The 19,748-nt window shown below is 35.9% G+C and overlaps 2 protein-coding genes across 3 annotated transcripts in view; both read right to left on the reverse strand.

Moving 5' to 3' along the window:
- The window catches only part of LOC128861487 (elongation of very long chain fatty acids protein 6), a 106,055-nt gene that overhangs the window by 77,320 nt on the left and 8,987 nt on the right, over positions 1 to 19,748 (reverse strand). For both annotated transcript variants that reach the window (XM_054099655.1, XM_054099656.1), the window contains exon 2: positions 11,713 to 12,128. In XM_054099655.1, the coding sequence (XP_053955630.1) occupies positions 11,713 to 11,894 (182 nt within the window). In that variant the 5' untranslated portion in view covers positions 11,895 to 12,128. The remainder of the gene's footprint in view (positions 1 to 11,712; positions 12,129 to 19,748) is intronic.
- On the reverse strand, positions 4,108 to 5,440 carry LOC128861486 (odorant receptor 59a-like). Its single transcript, XM_054099654.1, has 2 exons — positions 4,609 to 5,440; positions 4,108 to 4,519 (listed from the first exon to the last, which is right to left on the reverse strand). Exons 1-2 carry the CDS (start codon positions 5,340 to 5,342, stop codon positions 4,108 to 4,110), a joined length of 1,146 nt encoding a protein of 381 aa, XP_053955629.1. The 5' UTR covers positions 5,343 to 5,440.

Genomic DNA, 19,748 nt, shown 5'->3' on the forward strand with positions numbered 1-19,748 from the left:
ACATAACTACAAAAAAATATGTGGGCATTGTAGTCAGATACTACAGTAACTCATCGAAAGTTTTCGTTAATACTTTTTTAAAACTCGCGGAGTTGGAAAAGTGCACGGCGGATGGCATTGTGTTAGGCATTTCCAATACATTAAAGGAATTTAATTTAAGTTTTGAAAACATGGTGGGTGTAGGAACAGATAATGCTAGCGTTATGGTTGGGGTTAATAACGGAGTCATTACTCGACTGAAGGAATTCAATGCCAATATCACACTCGTTCCTTGCATTTGTCACTCAATACAACTAGCTGTTTGTGCGGCTTCGAAATGTATGCCAAATGAAATCGAATTTATAATTTCCGAAACCTACAACTGGTTTTCAAAATCTTCGCTGCGACAAGCACAATACGAGTCTCTATACTCTACCATTAACGATGGTATGTGTCCATTAAAAATTACTCGAGCGTGTGAAACACGGTGGCTGTCAATCGAACCAGCAGTCAAAAGAATTGTAGATCAGTGGTTGGAACTTAAAACTCATTTTGGCATAGCCGCATTGAATGAATCATGTCACAAAGCCCAACTTCTTTCAAAAATGTACACTGATGAAAATTTGGCATATTTCCAGTTTTTAAAACCAATTTTAAGTGAAGTGCAAAAAGTGAACAAACTTTTTGAAAGTAACATAGCTGACCCTATGAAATTGTTTTCCGAAGTTGTATATTTAATTTCAAGCTTGTGCATCAGTATAGTGTCACCTTCTGAAGATTTCAACCCTTTAACGGGTTTGATTTTTTTACTTCTATTCCTTACTTTCATTATAATTTTGAACAATTTATTCGACAAAAAAAAGAAGAAAACACCATAAATGAGAGCACAGAAAACGAAATTCGTAATATTTGTCGAAAATTTATAATGAAATTAATTGAACAGTTGAGGCAACGTTTGCCACATAACATAAATACTTTAAAAAAAATTGATTTTTTTTCCACTGAAAATACTCTAAAAACAATAAAGCCTCAAATTTTTGATTACTTTGAAAACGAAAAAAATAATTTCAATATAGATGAAATTACATGCTTGGAAATGCAGTGGCGCAACATACATTTATATGGTTGGAAAAATGTGAACAATACTTTAGATTTTTGGATCGAGGTTAAGGAATATAAAAATTCTGTAAATGATAATCCGTTTAATGAACTGGCAAATTTTGTATTTTCTCTTCTTGTGCTACCACTTAGCAACGCTGAAGTTGAAAGAACTTTTTCGATGATGAATTGCATTAAAAATAAACAACGCAATAAAATTAATTTGGTTATGTTAAACACTTTGTTAACAATAAGATGTGGGTTTAAGAGACTTAATAAGTGTTGCCATGATTTTGTCATAAAAGATGAGAATGATGAGAAATGATATATACGATTGCAACAATAATGATGATATTGTAGAAGATTTTTGTGGTGATGAAGAATTTGATATATTTTGATATATTTAAATTGATATGTTATATCGTTACACTTTATTTAAAAAAAAAAGTAAGAAATGTATTTTTTTCATTGTTTTCCATACATAAATGTGTTCCTAATGAATTCTTTAAAGTACAAGATTTATTTAATGTGATGTTTAATAGACTATTTTTTTTTTTGGTTCTGCTTTTGCAAATAAATGAATATATGAACTTTTTCATATATTGTTATTACTGAATTGTTTAAAAATAATTTTAATTTTTGTAAAAAAATAAAATATGTGAATATATAAATGTGAAATATAATAAAAGTCACTGAAAAAACTTTAGCTCTTTTATTAGCTCCAAAAAAAAAATGTTGGCTCTTTTTAGCTCATTTTTTTGACAAATTTAGCTCCAACAGCAAATTTTTTCTGGCAACACTGTTTGAAATATACTTTATTATTCAGTTTAGTCTCCTTGAACAGCAATGAGATTTCAATGAATGAATTCCATCCCTGAATTGAGATTCCGGAAGGGCTGCAAAATACCCTTTTACAACTGTTACGACCTCTTCATTTGATGAAAAAGGCTTTCCATGCATGCAATTTTTCAGGTATGGAAACAAATGGAAGTCAAACAATTCGAACTTTAATTTATGGATTTCTGCTATTGTCAAAACGCTTTTGTGACACTGGCTGATAAAAACGATTTTTTTTTCATTTGTAAACTGGGTATTTTTCCACGAATTTTTTCTTTACCTAGTCTAGTCGAGCAGATCACTGCATCTCGCAAAGGGCTTTTGAGATAGTAAATGTAAAGTGTTAATTGAGAGTATACTGCAGACATGCCGAATGCAACAATGAGGAGCATCAATAAGCACTTCCCAATAGGAACGACTCTCCCAATGTGAGCGATTCTCCCAATTTGAGCGAGCCTCCAAGCCGACCATCCAAAGGAACGTAGCTGCACCACACTGGCGTGCGCTCACAAGCCATACGAGCAATGAAGCTCAAATAAATAAGCACGTAAACGAGCTCAGCCAGAAACTTACTCAATCCTCGCTTTTCCCTACTCTCTTTTAGCCAAACAATGAACATTTTATTATTCGGAAGCTTCAAAGATATACATTAGTATTTTGTATTTAAATGGTTTTTAAAAAATAATTTATTATTTTTATTTTAAATAAATTTCGTAAAAAATAGGGTAATCCACAATTGAGTGTAAATGTCCTGGCATCAAGGCATTTGTATATATTAGGACTGAGTTGCCACCTAGTATTTTAAGCACCCGATTTAGTGTTTTTTCAGAATTATGTAAAAGAAAAAATGGCTTTAGTGCCTTTTTAAAGCATTTTTACGAACTTAAATGAGATTTCGTTATTTCACATAAATATTTTATTATATAATTTAAGTATTTAAGCGGCCGCCGTAGCCGAATGGGTTGGTGCGTTGACTACCATTCAGAATTCACAGAGAGGACGTAGGTTCGAATCTCGGTGAAACACCAAATTAAGAAAAACATTTTTCTACTAAAGGTCGCCCCTCGGCAGGCAATGGCAAACCTCCGAGTGTATTTCTGCCATAAAGAAGCTCCTCATAAAAAATATTCGCCGTTCGGAGTCGGCTTGAAATTGTAGGTCCCTCCATTTGTGGAACAACATCAAGATGCACACCACAAATAAGAGGAGGAGCTCGGCCAAACACCCAAAAAGGGTTTACGTGAGAATTATATATATATTTAAATCTACGCCAGCATTGAATTTACAAGAACCTAAAAACCTAAATACACTAAAATGGGCTCAAGTTACGGCCTGCAATGACTTAGCTGGGCTGTATTTAGTTGAAAATGTGGCAAATTCGGCAACTCGGTTTACAATAAATTGTGATATAACTTGGAAATTTTACAGAATTGTTATTGAATTATTAGAATTAATTATTTTTACTTTTGCTAAATACAAAATGTTATGAAGAAAAGTATTTTTGGCCTGAAAAAAAATAGTGCTATTAGTGAGGTAGGACGTCTTTTTACCAGTTTTGGTGCTTTTTGAAATTCAAAAGTTGGCAACTCTGCATTAGGATGGACCAAAAACTCAAAAAAACAATTGTTTTTCATGATACCTAAAATTTGGTCTATAGCAACACAATTTTTTTATTTTTTTATTTAATATTTGAATATTAAAATTGCTATTGAATTTGCAGAGGAAAAAATGCACTTTTCCGATAAATTTAGTGCAAAGTGTTTATAGATCGATATTATTTAATCTCCTAGTTTAATTTCCACTCACAAACAACCAAAAAATAATACTCTATGCTTTATTACAAAAAACCAAAGCTTTGCAGCTACTCTCTCATTTTTGCTCTCTATTACTCAATTTGTGAATATGAGAACATTTTCTGGGCTATTTTGAGCGAACGAATTCTTTGAGTTCGTAAAAGGATTCATGATATTGCAAGGCACTTCTCTCATGGCTGGGCAGGATGCAGCCCACAAAAAATAGATCTTTCAGGTTCACTTCTTCAGAACAACAGCAATTAATTACACAGTATATTTATATTCAAATTTACTTACATATATATGTATATATAATACAATTATAACATTATACATACATAGCATAATTATAATAATAGCTTGTTCCCTTCCAAAATCGCTTGCCATACTTTTTTAGCATTCATTTCATTTGCACCACTAATGCAAAGAGTGAATATGCACTCTTCAAGGCGGCAAAAAACGTATCCAAGTTAACTGCAAAAATGCCGCCTGCAATAACAATTTGCTTACGCAACGATTGCTCAGCGAAAATGCGAAGATTTTTTTTGAAAACCGCATCTTGGTCCATCCAATTGCAAGAAAATATGGCATAGGTCAGCTGCTCGAATTCCATTTCCATGTAAGTTCCATAGTAGCAAAGCGGAAATATTTCCAATGGCATTGCCAGCAAGAATACGAAATAGTAGATATATGAAAATATATCGTTCACATAGAAGATCAAATACACAATGACCACACCCATGTTGAAGGTGGTGACCAGAAACTGTACGAAAGTGCCGATAGAGGAGATGCGTTGAATTGCAACACGGAAACTGGAATTAAATTGTTAAGCGAGCAATACATTTAACATTCCATACGTAAACACACAAAATATGAATGCATTTGGATACATTTAACCTACTCAAGCAAATGTTTGTAGTCCTCAATGCACACCAAGAACTCAGCGTTGGGCGCCAGCACTGCATCACTTCGCGTGTTGTGGCCAATACGTGCCACTCGCACATTCAGCATACGCACATGACCAGCTAACATTGCCAGTGCAATGGGTGGAAATGTGTCATTTATTACATTTTGAAAAATCTGCACAGTTACGCCAATGCACTGGTAAATATGAGCCGCCATGTAACTCAAAGCGCTCCGCTCGGTGTCGAATGGAAAATAGGCTGGGTACATGAGCCTCCAATTGCCTAAAATACCGCCAATTAGAGTAGCTACTTCGGAGCTAATCGCAGCGCCCAGTCCCACGCTGAGAACGAAGTAGAGAATTTGTTTCGCTCGACGAAACGCGATCAATTTGTACAATTTCACATCCTCTGCTTGGATTATATGTGTGTCGAGCTTCAAGATGATTCGATAAATTTTTTGAACGTCTGCTAGACGCCACCAAAGTGCAATTGTTTTGATGCTGCATGCCAAACAGGTGAAGTTAATGGTCATATTTTTGAATATATCGGCTTTGCTTTCACTTCTGATGAGTCCAATCATCAGATGAGTGGGATAGCCAACGGTTATGACTATAAATAAAGCCAGTGAGTACAGATAGTATAAGTAACGGTAATGATTTGATGGTGGCATTTGCCCCAGGTACCGCAAAGTTACATCGTGAAAGCGAAAAATAGACACTCCAGAAATCATTGTATCAGCAATTTTAAATATACTTGCTTTCTAATAGTTTTAACACCTTCGGTAGGTAACTTGAATCAGAATGATTGCATTTTATTAATGGAAGAACATTTTCATGCGACCCATTAGCGACATAAAGCACATACATAGACACAGCTGTAGCCGAGGCATATTCAATGTGATTAATAACTGATTAATTGGTAATAAATTTGATTATTTAATTGGTTTTTAATTAGCATATTTAATCTTTAATTTATTTAACGGCTTAACGAGTTTTGTAGGATGGAGAACTTAACCCCAATTTTAAGTTTACCGAAAATAAATTTTATGCTATGTGCGCTGATAACACTTCACAGTATTTGGTACAGTATAAAACATCGCATCAAGAATCAGCATCAAATAGGGGGCTAATATTGATTTTTTTAATTGGTAAAAGATATTCTATGGCAAAAACAGCCCTACTCCGTAGGCAAAGAAATATCTAAGCTTTAACAAAAGTTATCTTTAACTCCTATATACAAGGTGAAGTCCAAAATAAACAAGACTGCGCTAAAATAGAAACGACAGGAGCTTTGTTCTGATAGCTTCGAGTTTATTTATTAAAAATAGTCCCTCTGGGCTCGATACACTGTTTTGCGCGATGTAAAAGCTTTTCGAAAGAGTGTTTGAGGTCATTGACCGGAATGTCCCTCAGGATATCGGTACAAGCCTTCTGGATAGTCTCTACAGCCGCAAAACGTTTTCCTTTCATGGCCAAATGCAATTTTTCGAATAGGTAAAAGTCACGGGGTGCTATATCAGGCGAATACGGTGAGTGATTGATGGTTAAAATGCGATTTCTAGTCAAAAAATCAGTCACAAGAGTGGATTGATGGGATGGTGCAGTATTATGCAATAAGCGCGAGCTTCCTCCTTCGCGGTATTCGGGGCGAATTCGACGAATGCGATGCAACAAACGCTTTAAAACGCCAAGAGAGAAAATTGCATTCACGGTTTATGCCGTTGACACGAACTCCTTGTGGACAATTCCCTTGGAATCGTAAAAACAAATGAGCATCGACTTGATTTTTGATTTCTCCAGACGCGATTTTTTGGGTGATGGATGGTCTGGGGCCTTCCATTCGGCACTTTGACGCTTGGTTTCTGGTTCATGTTAGAAACACCACGTTTTATCATCATTTACAATATTGTGAAGGAAGTTGTCGCCTTTTCTCGCCTCTTTAATGAGGTCTTTCGAATGTTGAATTCAAAGCAATTTTTGGTTCTCAGTTAAGTTGTGCGGAATGAAACGTGCATAGATCTTTCGTAAGCCTAAATGATCAGTTAAAATGCGATAAATCGATGTTTTGGAGATATTCAACTCTGATTCCATGAATTTCAACGATGTTTAATAAATTTAGGAACAATTTCGATGGAGTTTTCGGTGATTACTGATTTTGGGCGGCCCGTATGTTCATTGTCATTTAAGTTCTCACAACCATCTCTGAAACATGTAAACCACTCATGAACTCTGGCACGAGATGGAGAATCATCGCTATAAACTTTTTTCATCAACTCAAACGTTTCGGTAAACCTTTTACGGATTTTAAAACAAAATTAATTGAAGAACATTTTCACATTTCAATTTGATATTAGCTCTTTGTTCGAAACTCATTTTTGTACCGATGACACAAACATACCAAGCTTTCAGTGGAAGTCAGCTAGGAATGTAACTTCCAACGCACCAACTCATTAAAAAGATGGCGAGACCAAAAACATTTTTATAACTCCAGTCGTGTTTATTTTGAACTTCATCTTGTTCTTAGTCCTGCAATAAGTTCTGTTACAATTTAAGTCCGTTATGAAATTATAATACTTTTTTTAATAAGTAAATTAAAAAAAAAAATTTTTAATTTTCATTCAAAATGTTCACCTTTTCTTTATATTGACGTCGCTGCTCAAACCGAAGGTTGTTTGAGACTCTCCAAATTTCTCTGAGATCTTCGGCATGTTCTCCAATTCTCCAACCACAAACTGTACACCAGTGGATTCAGATCTGGACTTCCACACGGCCAATCTTCTGCGGCTGTGAAACCAGGAATATTGTTTTTTAGCCACTGCTGGGTGGTTAAGGGCTGGAGCGGAATCTTGCTGAAAGATCCACCGCTCTTATCTTGATGAGTGTAATGCTCAACTGCTTCACCACACCTTCTAGCACATCATCCTGGCACACTTTTGCACCAGTTTTAACCCTTTTTCCGCAGACACTCCCCACCAAACTATTACAGAGGCTAGATGGGCCGCGCTGAACCCCTGGAACAACATTTTTGGCGTCTTTAGAAGTTTTAGTATAGATTTTGTCATTTTGCTTATTAAAAACTTCTTCAACAGTGAACATTTTCTCATCTGTGAAAAGAATATTTTCATGGCCGTTGGCCGCGTGCTAAGGCTGCTTGCATCTGTCGAGTGTAATTTTCTTCAAGCGCGTTGCCAAAAGATGACCTGTTCAGCGACGGACGGCTTTCATGTGTAGGCTATGTGTGTTAATGTTCACAATTATCAAAAATCAAGGATGATAGATACCAGGTTAACTCGTTAGGTATGGTGAAGTTCCCCTATGGAGTTTGAGGAGAGCTTTGGATTCTACGTCATTCGTTTTGTTTTTCACAGAATTTAGCTTTAGCTTAGTGAAGCACAAAACGAATCGGGGAATCGAAATCGGTATATCTATCAAATTCGCTCAGAGCCGAATAATGGTGTGCTACCTCTAAAAACCTTTTCACTATGGTCAAAAATTATATTTCCAAGTTAATTTTTGTAAAACTAATGAGAGATATCAGAAACAAAAAAGGAAAACTATTAACTATTTTTCAATAAATAATTAATGTTTTGGCAAAACAAAAAGCTCTGCATAAAATTTTAGTTGCATTGACCGACTTATCTCACCTACTGAATTATTTCGGTTGGTTATTGTTGTAGTCGCAATCACGTTTCATTTTGGATTTTACAAGCATTACATGTATGTATTCATATTCATACATATACATGCGTATGTGTGTTCGGCAATAAATGTTCGGCAATTTGCGGTTAAATCAGTAGATTAAGCCTTTTAATTATTTAACAACCATTATATAACACTAAATCACTAAAACCGTCATTAATCGACATAAAGCAAATAGCAGCAATTCAAAGAATGATGTTTGATTGTATGTATGTATGTAATAGGACTATCAATAAGTTCGTGCGGTTTTACAACAGATGGCGTAACTTGATTATTATTCCATCGATCCACATTTCCAAACATTCATTGGAGAGCTACTGTCGTAAGGCACAAACGTCAGTATAAGTTTTTTATTTGAAGCGTAAACAACAATATTTTTACCACACTTGAAAATGTCGAATTTCGTGCCAAATAATGTGTTTTTGCGGGGAATTCTTCTTCATTATTTTAATATGAAGAAAAAAGCAGCCGAAAGTCATCGTATCTTGGTGGAAGTTTATGGTGAGCATGCTCTATCTGAGCGAACGTGCCAGAAGTGGTTTGCACGCTTTAAAAGTGGTGATTTTGGCTTGGAAGACGAAGAACGCGAGGGTGCGCCGCCAAAGTTCATGGATACCGAATTGGAGGAATTGCTGGATCAAGATCCGGCTCAAACGCAAGAAGAGGTTGCAAAAACTTTGGGAGTTGATCAATCAACCATTTCCAAACGTTTAAAAGCCATGGGAATGATCCGAAAGGTAGGCCATTGGGTGCCGTATGAATTGAAGCCAAGAGACGTTGAACGCCGTTTTATGGCATGCGAACAACTGCTTCAACGGCACAAAAGAAAGGGTTTTTTGCATCGAATTGTGACTGGCGATGAAAAGTGGGTCCATTACGACAATCCAAAACGTCGGGCAACGTATGGATACCCTGGCCATGCTTCAACATCGACGTCGGCGCAGAATATTCATGGCCTGAAGGTTATGCTGTGTATCTGGTGGGACCAGCTGGGTGTTATGTATTATGAGCTACTGAAACCGAATGAAACGATTACGGGGGATGTCTACCGACGACAATTGATGCGTTTGAGCCGAGCACTGCGAGAAAAACGGCCGCAATACGCCGATAGACACGACAAAGTTATTTTGCAACATGACAATGCTCGGCCACATGTTGCACAAGTGGTCAAAACATACTTAGAAACGCTCAAATGGGATGTCCTACCCCACCCGCCGTATAGTCCAGACCTTGCGCCATCCGATTACTATCTCTTCCGATCGATGCAACATGGCCTGGCTGACCAGCACTTCCGTAATTACGATGAAGTCAAAAAATGGATCGATTCGTGGATTGCGGCAAAACCGACCGAATTTTTCACAAAGGGAATCCGTGAATTGCCAGAAAGATGGGAAAAAGTAGTAGTAAGCGATGGACAATATTTTGAATATTAAATTTGTAACCATTTTACGTCAATAAAGTTTCAAATTTCGAAAAAAAACCGCACGAACTTATTGATAGTCCTATTATGTACTCGTATATGTATAGTATATCAATCTACATAGTATCTCTACATAGAACAATGACGCGTGCCAGTTTTTATTTAAATTTGCATATGATTAAAACAACTTAAAATAAATTGTAGCGATTCACACATTTAAATATTAACGTTTTTATAGGTACTTATTTTATGGAGAATTCGTTGCGATATCATATAGATTTTTCGCAAGTCATTGAACTGCTTAAATATTATTATAAATACTAATGAATAGTGTAAGTATTTAAGCGAGTCATTTCAAATTTTATGTATGTATGCGCATGTGTTGTAATATAATATATACTCGTTTGCTAATTTGTAGATTAAAAGTTCCACAAATGCTGGGAATGTTGCTGGAGTAACAATGGGAGAGATGAAATTTTTGAACGATGAAAATTTGAACACTTGCTATGGTTTATTTGTTTGTTTGAAAATGAAAGGTGAATTAGCGCATTCATTGGCTCTATTAAGCCGGAATAAATAAATAAAATAAATTAACAAATCTAATATATATTGACTACCATTCGGGAGTGCATAGGTTAGAATCTCCATGCAAGGAATGGCGAAATGATAGAAAAAGTTTGTTTCTAATAGCGAACGCCCCTCGGCAGGCAATGACAAACCCCTCGAGTGTATTTCTGCCATGAAAAAGCTCCTTATAAAAAAACGGAGTCGGCTTAAAAGTGTCGTCTCATTTTTGGAGACGCACGCCACAAATAGGAAAAGAATCTCGTCTAAATACCTAACAGAACTGTATTATTAATTTTCGAAGTGAAACTTCTTAGGCGTCGATAGACGAGCGAGAATGGAGAGTAAAATTTCAAGGCCATACGACGTTTTGGGCATTTTCGTTCCGCGAGAGAGAAAAACGATATAACGTAGAGGAAAAGGAGAGAGAGAGCTATATCTTATATATTATATATCTTAGATACACTTTAGGCTATTTTTCCCGAGTTTTTCCTTGTGATTGCTAATTTCTAGTGAGAAATAACACTCCCTACTTCTTGGCGCTTGTTTGTTGGTGCAAACTTGTAGGAAATATATTTTTGGTGCCTACTTTTTCGCGTTATATTTCCTTGGTGCCTACTGTTTGGTGCGTTTTTCGGTCCCAATTTTTTTTTTGGTGCCTACTTTTTGGCGTTTATTTCCGTTTCCTGGGTAGTGCTTATATATATATATATATATAATTGGCGCGTACACCCTTTTTGGGTGTTTGGCCGAGCTCCTCCTTCTATTTGTGGTGTGCATCTTGATGTTGTTCCACAAATGGCTAGTGCTTGCGCGTACTATAAAGTGCTATCCCTTCCGGCGTCGGATTTATTCGTATTGCCTTGGGATAATTTGTGCCGTTGCTGCGGCCCTGGAATCGCTGCGGTTGTGTGGGTTATAAACGCTCGGAGTAGTGCGCGTTGTTGCCACGGTTTGTGTCCGGCGTTTACCTACACCGCTCGACCCTTCTCCGTTTTTTGTAAATTTTGTCTATTTGTATTCTTTGCAAATGTTGGGAATTTATTTAGATATATATTATTTCTCTCTCTCTCTCTCTCTCTTTCTCATTCTCTCTCGGGTCTCTTCGTCTTTCTTTGTCTGCCTTGAAAGTTTCACTTCTGTTATGTGTACTACGCTACACTCACTTTTTTTAATAAGAAGTTCGGTGAATGGATTAAGTAAGGAGAATCCGTGTTGTACGCTCGATTACACTGCTTTTCAGGTTACAGAAGATATAAAAGACATAATATAACAATGTACATAAGAACTTTCCTTTTGACGCATAGAAAACGTGTACAGCTTTATGCCAGTTATTTAATACAAGTAAAAAAATATTTATAATTATTATATGCATAAATTTATTTTTACATATTTATGTACATATGTATGTGACTTACCTGGGACGATTTTGCATAAAGTGCTGCCCGCCAAATATCACCAACATATAAATGCCACAATAGTAAAACACCCAAGTCCAATTCTCGACCATCCATTTGCGTGTGCGTTGGTGGATAAAATCATTTTCGAAATCGAAAATGTATGAATAATTCGGTGTTACGCTTATATCCATATTTATCATTTATTATTATATTAATTTTTATTGACTGGGTGACTCTTTGGAACGTTCGAAGTAGTTATTATATTTGTTGTTTGTTTGTCTGTTGAACCCTTTTATTTTTGCTATATCTCAATTTGTAAGTGACAATGCGTGTTTTAAGCAATTTTCTGTTCAAAAAATTATTCCATATAATGATGATATTAGATAAAATTTATTGTCAACTGGCGGCGGCTGCGTGTTACTACTGAAATTAAACTGAAGAAAATGTATGAAATTAGTGACATAATTGGATACGAATGAAATTATAACAACGATTTAATAAAGAGATTTTAATTTTTTTCATAGCTATATTTTGTTGTCCTTATATATATAATTCAAGGTGCAGGCTAGAAGAAAATTAATTTATCACGAACTGATTAGAAAAAAAAAATGATTTAGAGCCTCAAAATCGGGAAAATGTCGAGAACATACCATTTTTCTCCCTTTTCGGCTTACATTTTCTACACTAATCTCAAATTTTTTTTTTTTAATAATATGCAAATTTAGGTAATAACTAAAATTAAGATATAGAAAAGGAGTTCGTAAATTCGAAAGAGTATCCCTAAATAATCGTCAATAGTCGTAATAATTTCGGTTAGAAAAAGAAATTCAATATACAATAGAATATAGATTTTCATACATGCTTCGAAATGGGGGAAAAGCGCGTGCCCAAAAATAAATGATCTTCGTTACTTTTGTGTTCACGTAGTGCACAAAATTCCACAGAAGGAACGAAAAAAAAAAATCGGTTATCCTTATTAAAGTTGCATATACGAACTATGTCGTAGAAATGAAAATATGTGGTCAAGATTTTATGCTGAATATATTGGAGTTAGCAAAGTTTAACATTCGCTTGCAAATGGTTACATCGTCAAATAACTAAGTTGCAGTTGCGGTAACCTCAGTAAAATACCAAAATATACATGATTGCAATGATACAACAACAAAGTGTCGGCGAAAAGATATTTGCGATAATTGTGTCCTTATATATGTAGTCATTTCATTTCATTTATTGCCCAAAATTATTTTAACATAGGAGTTTACAAAGTTATGATAAAATTAGATTATTTAGCATTATCCTAACATACATTTGTATTTATCTAGGAGTTTAAAACTTATTTTTCTTTTGATTATACAATAGGTTATCATTATTATTTGGAATGTCTTTGGCATAATTTTAAAACTTATTTATATTCTCCCAAAAAGGGCTTAAAAAGGAGATAACGTATATTAAACTTCTATAATTTATTTGGCTATAAATTGATCAATGTTATAAACTAAATTTTCATCGTTGAAGTTGTAAGTATTGTATCGCCTATGATAATATATTGCTTTACTATTTTTATGTAACATATTATTATTTTTTAGTACTTTTAAATATATTGGTGATAAATGTTTTTCTGTTAGAGGTAGTGATATTTCCCTTGCCTTTGACAGATATTTGTTTATCAGTTCATTTTCTATGAATGTCAGTTTATCAACAAATCTTACTGACGATTTCATTAAGAAAAAGTCTATGCGTGATATTTTACATTTTTCATATAAACTTTTATTAGAAACTCTTTTCCGAAAAGTACCACTTCTGCAAGGTTGGCGGTTAAGACCGCTACAAATTCTTAAAACATATCGTTCAAATCGTCTGAGTCTCTCCATTTGGCTCGAAGAAATGTTGAACCATATCGGATGAGCATAAGATATGATTGGTCTAATTATTTGTTTGTAAATATTTATTTTAATACAGTTCGATAGTCCACCCTGCCTTCTTAATAAATTACAATAGCTAAAGAACATTTTTTTTGCTTTTGTCAAAATGAAATCTATATGTCTTACAAAGGTGAATTTGCTATCCAAAATTATGCCCAAGTATTTGATTTGTTCTTTGTATTTTATGTTGAATCCATTTATTTTAATTTGAGGCTCATATTTACGAGCATTTGGATATAAGTTCTTACGTATTGGCATCGGATTTCGAAAGAGCTTTCGACCGTATCGGTGTGCATGTGGTCCTTCAACAGCTCGAAGCTTGGGGCACTGGTCCAAAAGTCTTTAATGTAGTTAAAGCTTTTTTGACCTGCCGCAAGTTTCGGGTTACAATTAACTCTCAGTATTCAAATACCTTCCCTCTTCACAACGGTATGCCCCAGGGATCGCCATTATCGGTGATTCTGTTTATAATTGCTTTTGAACAACTGAGCAAAATAATATCCAAGTACAAAAAAATAGAACATTCAATTTATGCTGACGATGCTATACTGTTCACAAACATAACTGACATGGATATAATAAAATCACTATTCACAAATATTTTAAGTGACATAAAAACATGGGGCAATTCGTCCGGAGCTAATTTATCAATTAATAAATGTAAAATGCTTCACATTTGTAGAAAAATTAACTGTAAGAAATTTAATTTGTACCTTGACAGCATAAATATTGAATTTGTTAATCATATTAAAATTTTAGGAATAATTTTCGAAAAAAATTTTAGTTTTAAACAACAATGTATAAATTTAAGAAATAGCCTAGCAGCCAGACTAAATATTGTAAAATTTCTTTCCTCAAAACATAGTTTAATTCATGTTAGCACCCTAATTAACGTTACGAAAGCATTAATACTGTCAAAAATCGAATACGCTCTGCCCGTATACGGATGGTGTGCTGTCAGTAATTTGAAACTTATTTACAAACCTTACCACACCGCAGTGAGACGAAGCATCCATGCCTTCCCAACTTCGCCCACATTTGCCATCCTTGCTGAAGCAGGACTACCAAGTATTTTGGAGCTAGTAACTAAATCTACATACAAGCTTATCCCCAAACTTTATAACGCCCACAATGAGCTCCTCTACAAGGATGTTTTGTCAACAATTAAAAGCAAAAAAAATTACAAGGTCGAGTCAACGATTCGGCGATGTGTACGCTTTGCTAAAACATTAAAAATCATCCTTCAACCTCAACTGATCAAACCGGAAAACGAACCACACTGGAACTTAAACCAATCATCATTTATTTTGGAATTAGAGAAATTTCCTAAAGAAAGTACTACCAGTGCCACCTTTAAACAATCCTTCCTTAATATAATTGAACCATACCGGAAGAAAGGGTGGAATTTTTTATACACTGACGGTTCGAAAACCGATTATAGCACTTCGTTTGCAGTTTTGAGAAGTAGTGGCACGCTAATTACCCGAGGAATCATTGACCAACATTGCTCAATATTTACAGCCGAAGCTTTAGCCTTAAAATTAGCTACCGATTACGCAAAAAAAAATAAGGGGAAATTTGTAATTTGTTCCGATAGCAAATCCGCAATCAATGCAATACGCAACATAGGCAACGCTAACAATATCGTATCCGAAATCAGAACGACATGTATTAAAAACAGCAATAAAATCCGAATCATGTGGGTACCAGGGCACAAAGGTGTAGAAGGAAACGAACTCGCAGACCGCGCTGCAGACGATACACATTTAACACCTTGCTTCACGTTTCACACAACAAGCAACAATGACATTTTAAACGCAATTTACAGAACATTAGCCCTTGATAAACAAACCAAATGGCTTAATTATAATAATAAATACACATTGATTAATAAACATGGAGAAAAAGCTATTTTCCCAAGCACATCTACTCGACAGCAAACACAAACATTCATTCGCCTTCGTATTGGCCATACTCACCTCACACATGAACACTTATTACAAAATTCACAACGTACAGCGTGCCCCTTTTGCAACAGCACACTGTCCACGGAGCATATTTTAAACGACTGCAGTCAACTAAATGTCTTTCGACTAAAATTTTTCGGAACTATTTCACCCAGCACACTTCTAACTACTATAAACCTTGAAAACATGTCTAAATTTATAAACTATCTTAAAGCTTGTAATATACTACATAAAATCTAAATAATTTTAAACTTTGTACTTAGATATTAAACATAATACATGTATATGTACATTTTACAGGATTAACAAAAACGCAATTTTAAAAGAGAGTCGAAGGCCTTGGCTGCTAGCACTCCTGTTAGTTATTAAGTATAATAATTGTATTATTGTACCTAATCATAATAAATAAATAAAAAAAAAATAAGTTCTTACGTATTCCTTTAACAATAGTTGTTTCGCTTTTATTGAAGTTTAGTTTTAGCTTCCATTTGTGAAAGTATGTATTTAATTCATTTAGGTATGAGTTAACGGCTTCATTGGCTTTGGTTATGCGTTGGTGAGATCCCAATATAATTATATCATCTGCGTATATGAGCACTTTGAACTACCAAGCTTTGGAGTTATTGTACCCAAAAAACTGGCAAGGAAGGGGAAATTGAGAAATTGAGAGCGCAATGTAACATTTCATTTTGAGGAGAGGTTGCAAAGGTTTAATGGATACATTTTTGCTTGTACTGATTTGTGAGCAAGAAGAGCAGCTGTTTACAGTAACAATAAACAAATCTCCAACTTTCCCCCGCTAAATCCACGGCGACCCGCTTTACCACCTGGGCAAAGGAGGTCAAACTGTAAAAAGTAGGTAAAGGAGGTAAAAGTCGATGACACACCAATTCCGACGGTAAACAATCCTAAAATTTTGGATGTGACCTTTCACAGCTTGCTCTCCTTCTCAGCGCAAACAACCGCAATTGTCACTAAGGTCCAAAATCGCAACAAGGTCCTCAAGTCGCTTGCCGGCAGCACTTGGGGCAAAGACAAAGAACTGTTGCTATCGACATTTAAGGCAATTGATCGGCCGGTTATAAACTATGCTGCGCCTATCTGGTCGCCTGGAACTAGTGACACGCAGTGGATAAAGCTACAGACATGCCAGAATACTGCCATTCGGACAGCGACCGGCTGACTCCTGATGTCCCTTATTCAACACCTTCACAATGAGGCACAAATGCTCCCTGTAATGGAGCACAACAAACTGCTCAGCAAGCAGTTCCTGCTAGGGTGCTACCGTAGGTTTCACCCTTGCAGACACCTGCTTGAGCCAGAGCCGCCTCGTAGGCACGTCAGGAGACACCGTTTAAACTATGCCTACGAGATTCAGGACAAAACTGACGGAAATCTACTGGACGAGACAGTATTTAGACAGTCAATAATACCAACGGTGTGCAGAAGAGCTTAGCTAAGTTTTATACTGAAGATATGCAAAAGGAATTACTTAGTAACTAAGTCATTCAGAACGATTCGTATAACCTACAATTGTTCATGGAGTTCCAGAGTACTTTTGACTGCAATCCGCGTCTTCCTTGGCATCGAGGAGCGCTCGACAAGGTTTCTCATTGGAGAGTGTTAAGGCAAGGCGTGTGAAGAGCATAGAAACGTGCACAGACTTGTCTGCAAATTTATAATTTTCCTGTGGTGCCAAGTCGTTGACTTACTGCACTTGTTAGCTAAAAACAAGTTATCAAGTATGTTTTTGTAATCATAGCGAGAATACCCTTGTCAAACAGATGGTGTACAGAGGTGCGTCTGATTAGAAACAGCCATCATTCAAAATCTTCATCAGAACTGAGGGAAATCACCATGGACGGGGACGCAATTAAAATGCTTAGTAAAGTTAAGTTCCTTTTCCTGGGATACGGTGCGCTAGACAGGGCGGCAGCCCTTGGTCGCGAAAAACCCGCGTCATTCCGGTAACGTAGAATCGGCTGCCATGGGAGTGAGTTCTTTTCCCTTGTTCTGGACGCTTAACCGTGAACGGCACAAAATTGTATAAAAAGATATTTTCTAAAAGTTCTGATTCAAAAATTGGAAATGTTGATGTAATTTTGTTGAAAAGATAATACTAAGGCAACGAAAAAATTTTTGGTTGAGAATAACTCTTATTAGAAAAAAAAACACAAGAGAAACAAATACATCGCAAATAAGATCTAGTAAATCGTAAAATATTTATTAATAGATATCATATATCTTTATTTTTTTATTTACAAGCGAGCCGAAGGTGGTAGCACTAGCGCTCCATTCTAAGGTTAAGTAGTGGCCCTCCACTATTTTTCTGATTCAATAACACTCATATAATAATAATATATCCTGAATTTTCCTCCTACATATCATATTTTGCGCGACCGCTAGCCAAATTCTCCGTCTAACAAAAAGTCAACAGATGCACACCTCCTGCGAAGCGCACATACATACTCGTTTACTACATGCACGCATGTATGAAAATGTTACCAATATACGAGTATTCACGCCCACATCGTGTACTCATTGTGCATTATGTAAGTGCATATGTATTGGCGCTCAATGTCATGGGACGTTCAGCATCCTCTCTTGTGTCGAACACTCTGCAGCACTTGTCATAGCGCAGCATCCGCAAACAATATAGCTGCTGCAGGAGAACCAACATCTACATACGCACATACAATGTATGTATTTTAATCGATAAACATCAAAGCGCTGCTACCAAACGACCTTGAACGCAAACATACGCACTGGCGAGTGTGCACCTAAACTTGTGAAGAGTGTGGTGATGCCCGTATTGGGCGTACAAAAATCCTCTTAAGCGCTCACTTGACAAACATTTTTGTATACCAAAAGCAGCGACAGCATTTCTTGTGTTGTTTTACGTAATATTTAAGGCTTTGTGTGTACTCGTAATAGTATCATTGAGCTTATCGAGCATCAGACAGTGGTGATATATCGAATGTTTTTTGTAACGTTATCGGCCCTTAGCCCGCTGTCTAACATCTCACATCAACATTGGCACGAAATGCACCCACATCTTGAGTTTTGGCTGCTTCTGCATTTTCCATAGATTTTCCATAGCAGTATTCGTTTATATTTGTGTTTATATAATGTATAAATTCGGTGCACCACGTTGCCAATCTTCTCCTCTCACAACTCGACTTCGAGTCGGCACTGTTCCATTGCCATTCGTTACAGATTTTTCTGAATGAACTCATTCACCAATACACCGCACCGCATCGCATCACACTCAACTATTTCACCCGCCTGTTTTCTATGGTGTGCCATTCTTTTCGTTTTTCTTTAAATCATCTGTTTCGCCTTTGGCGCCCACACTGGCTCCAACATAAAAGCTACCCCTATAACCACTCGTGCCCCGTTCTGTTCTCTTTTTCTACTGTCTTATTTATAATGTTGTTATTTTTATTAACGTAGCACTAGCAACACAGTGTTGTGTGGAACGAAAGCAGTTTTAAGATAATAGCATAATCAGTATACATATGCATGTAGGTATGTATTTATGTTCGGTTTATGGTATATTTTTTCTACCTTTATACAATTCACTTTCATCAGAGCTTATTTAATCCGTTAAAGTCTCTGAGGCATGTGCGATATACGAGTGCACATCAAAAATAATTGCAAGTTGATGAAGCCAGGGTGCATTACTTTCGTTCTTGGTTAAATTTTAGTTTTTAGAATTATATAAATTTTTTATATAATAATAATAACAATAATAAATATATGCATGCATTATTGTAAAAAACGATCTGTCATTCGGGGATGGCATAAAGCTGTAGGTACCTCCATTCAAGCAACAACATGCAAACCAAAAATTGGACGACGAGCTCAGTTAAATATCTAACAAAGGATGTATGCGCGAATTATATTTTGTTTTATCTCGTAAAATGGCGGAAAAAAACATTTCCAAAATCGTAATTTGAAAGTATTCGAGTATTCGTTTCGGCATAGTGCTCTTAAAAACTGATATTAATTTTATTCTAATTGCGACACCATCTTTTGAGCTCTGACCATCAGGCATCTTACCAAGACTGACGACACCGTCCTTGTAGAGTAGATTCATGCGGAGCGCAAGAGTTGTGGAGCAACAAAGAAAGAGTCTGAGTTTAAATATGCGGCTGGATTACAG

Source organism: Anastrepha ludens, chromosome 4 (genome assembly GCF_028408465.1).
Source record: "Anastrepha ludens isolate Willacy chromosome 4, idAnaLude1.1, whole genome shotgun sequence".
Taxonomy (NCBI): domain Eukaryota; kingdom Metazoa; phylum Arthropoda; class Insecta; order Diptera; family Tephritidae; genus Anastrepha; species Anastrepha ludens.

Excerpts from the sequence above, each read along its gene's own strand:
- LOC128861486 (XM_054099654.1), bottom strand. The coding sequence starts at position 5,342 with ATGATTTCTGGAGTGTCTATTTTTCGCTTTCACGATGTAACTTTGCGG. Across the intron at positions 4,520-4,608 it reads GACTACAAACATTTGCTTGA|TTTCCGTGTTGCAATTCAAC; the intron begins GTAGGTTAAATG and ends ATTTAATTCCAG.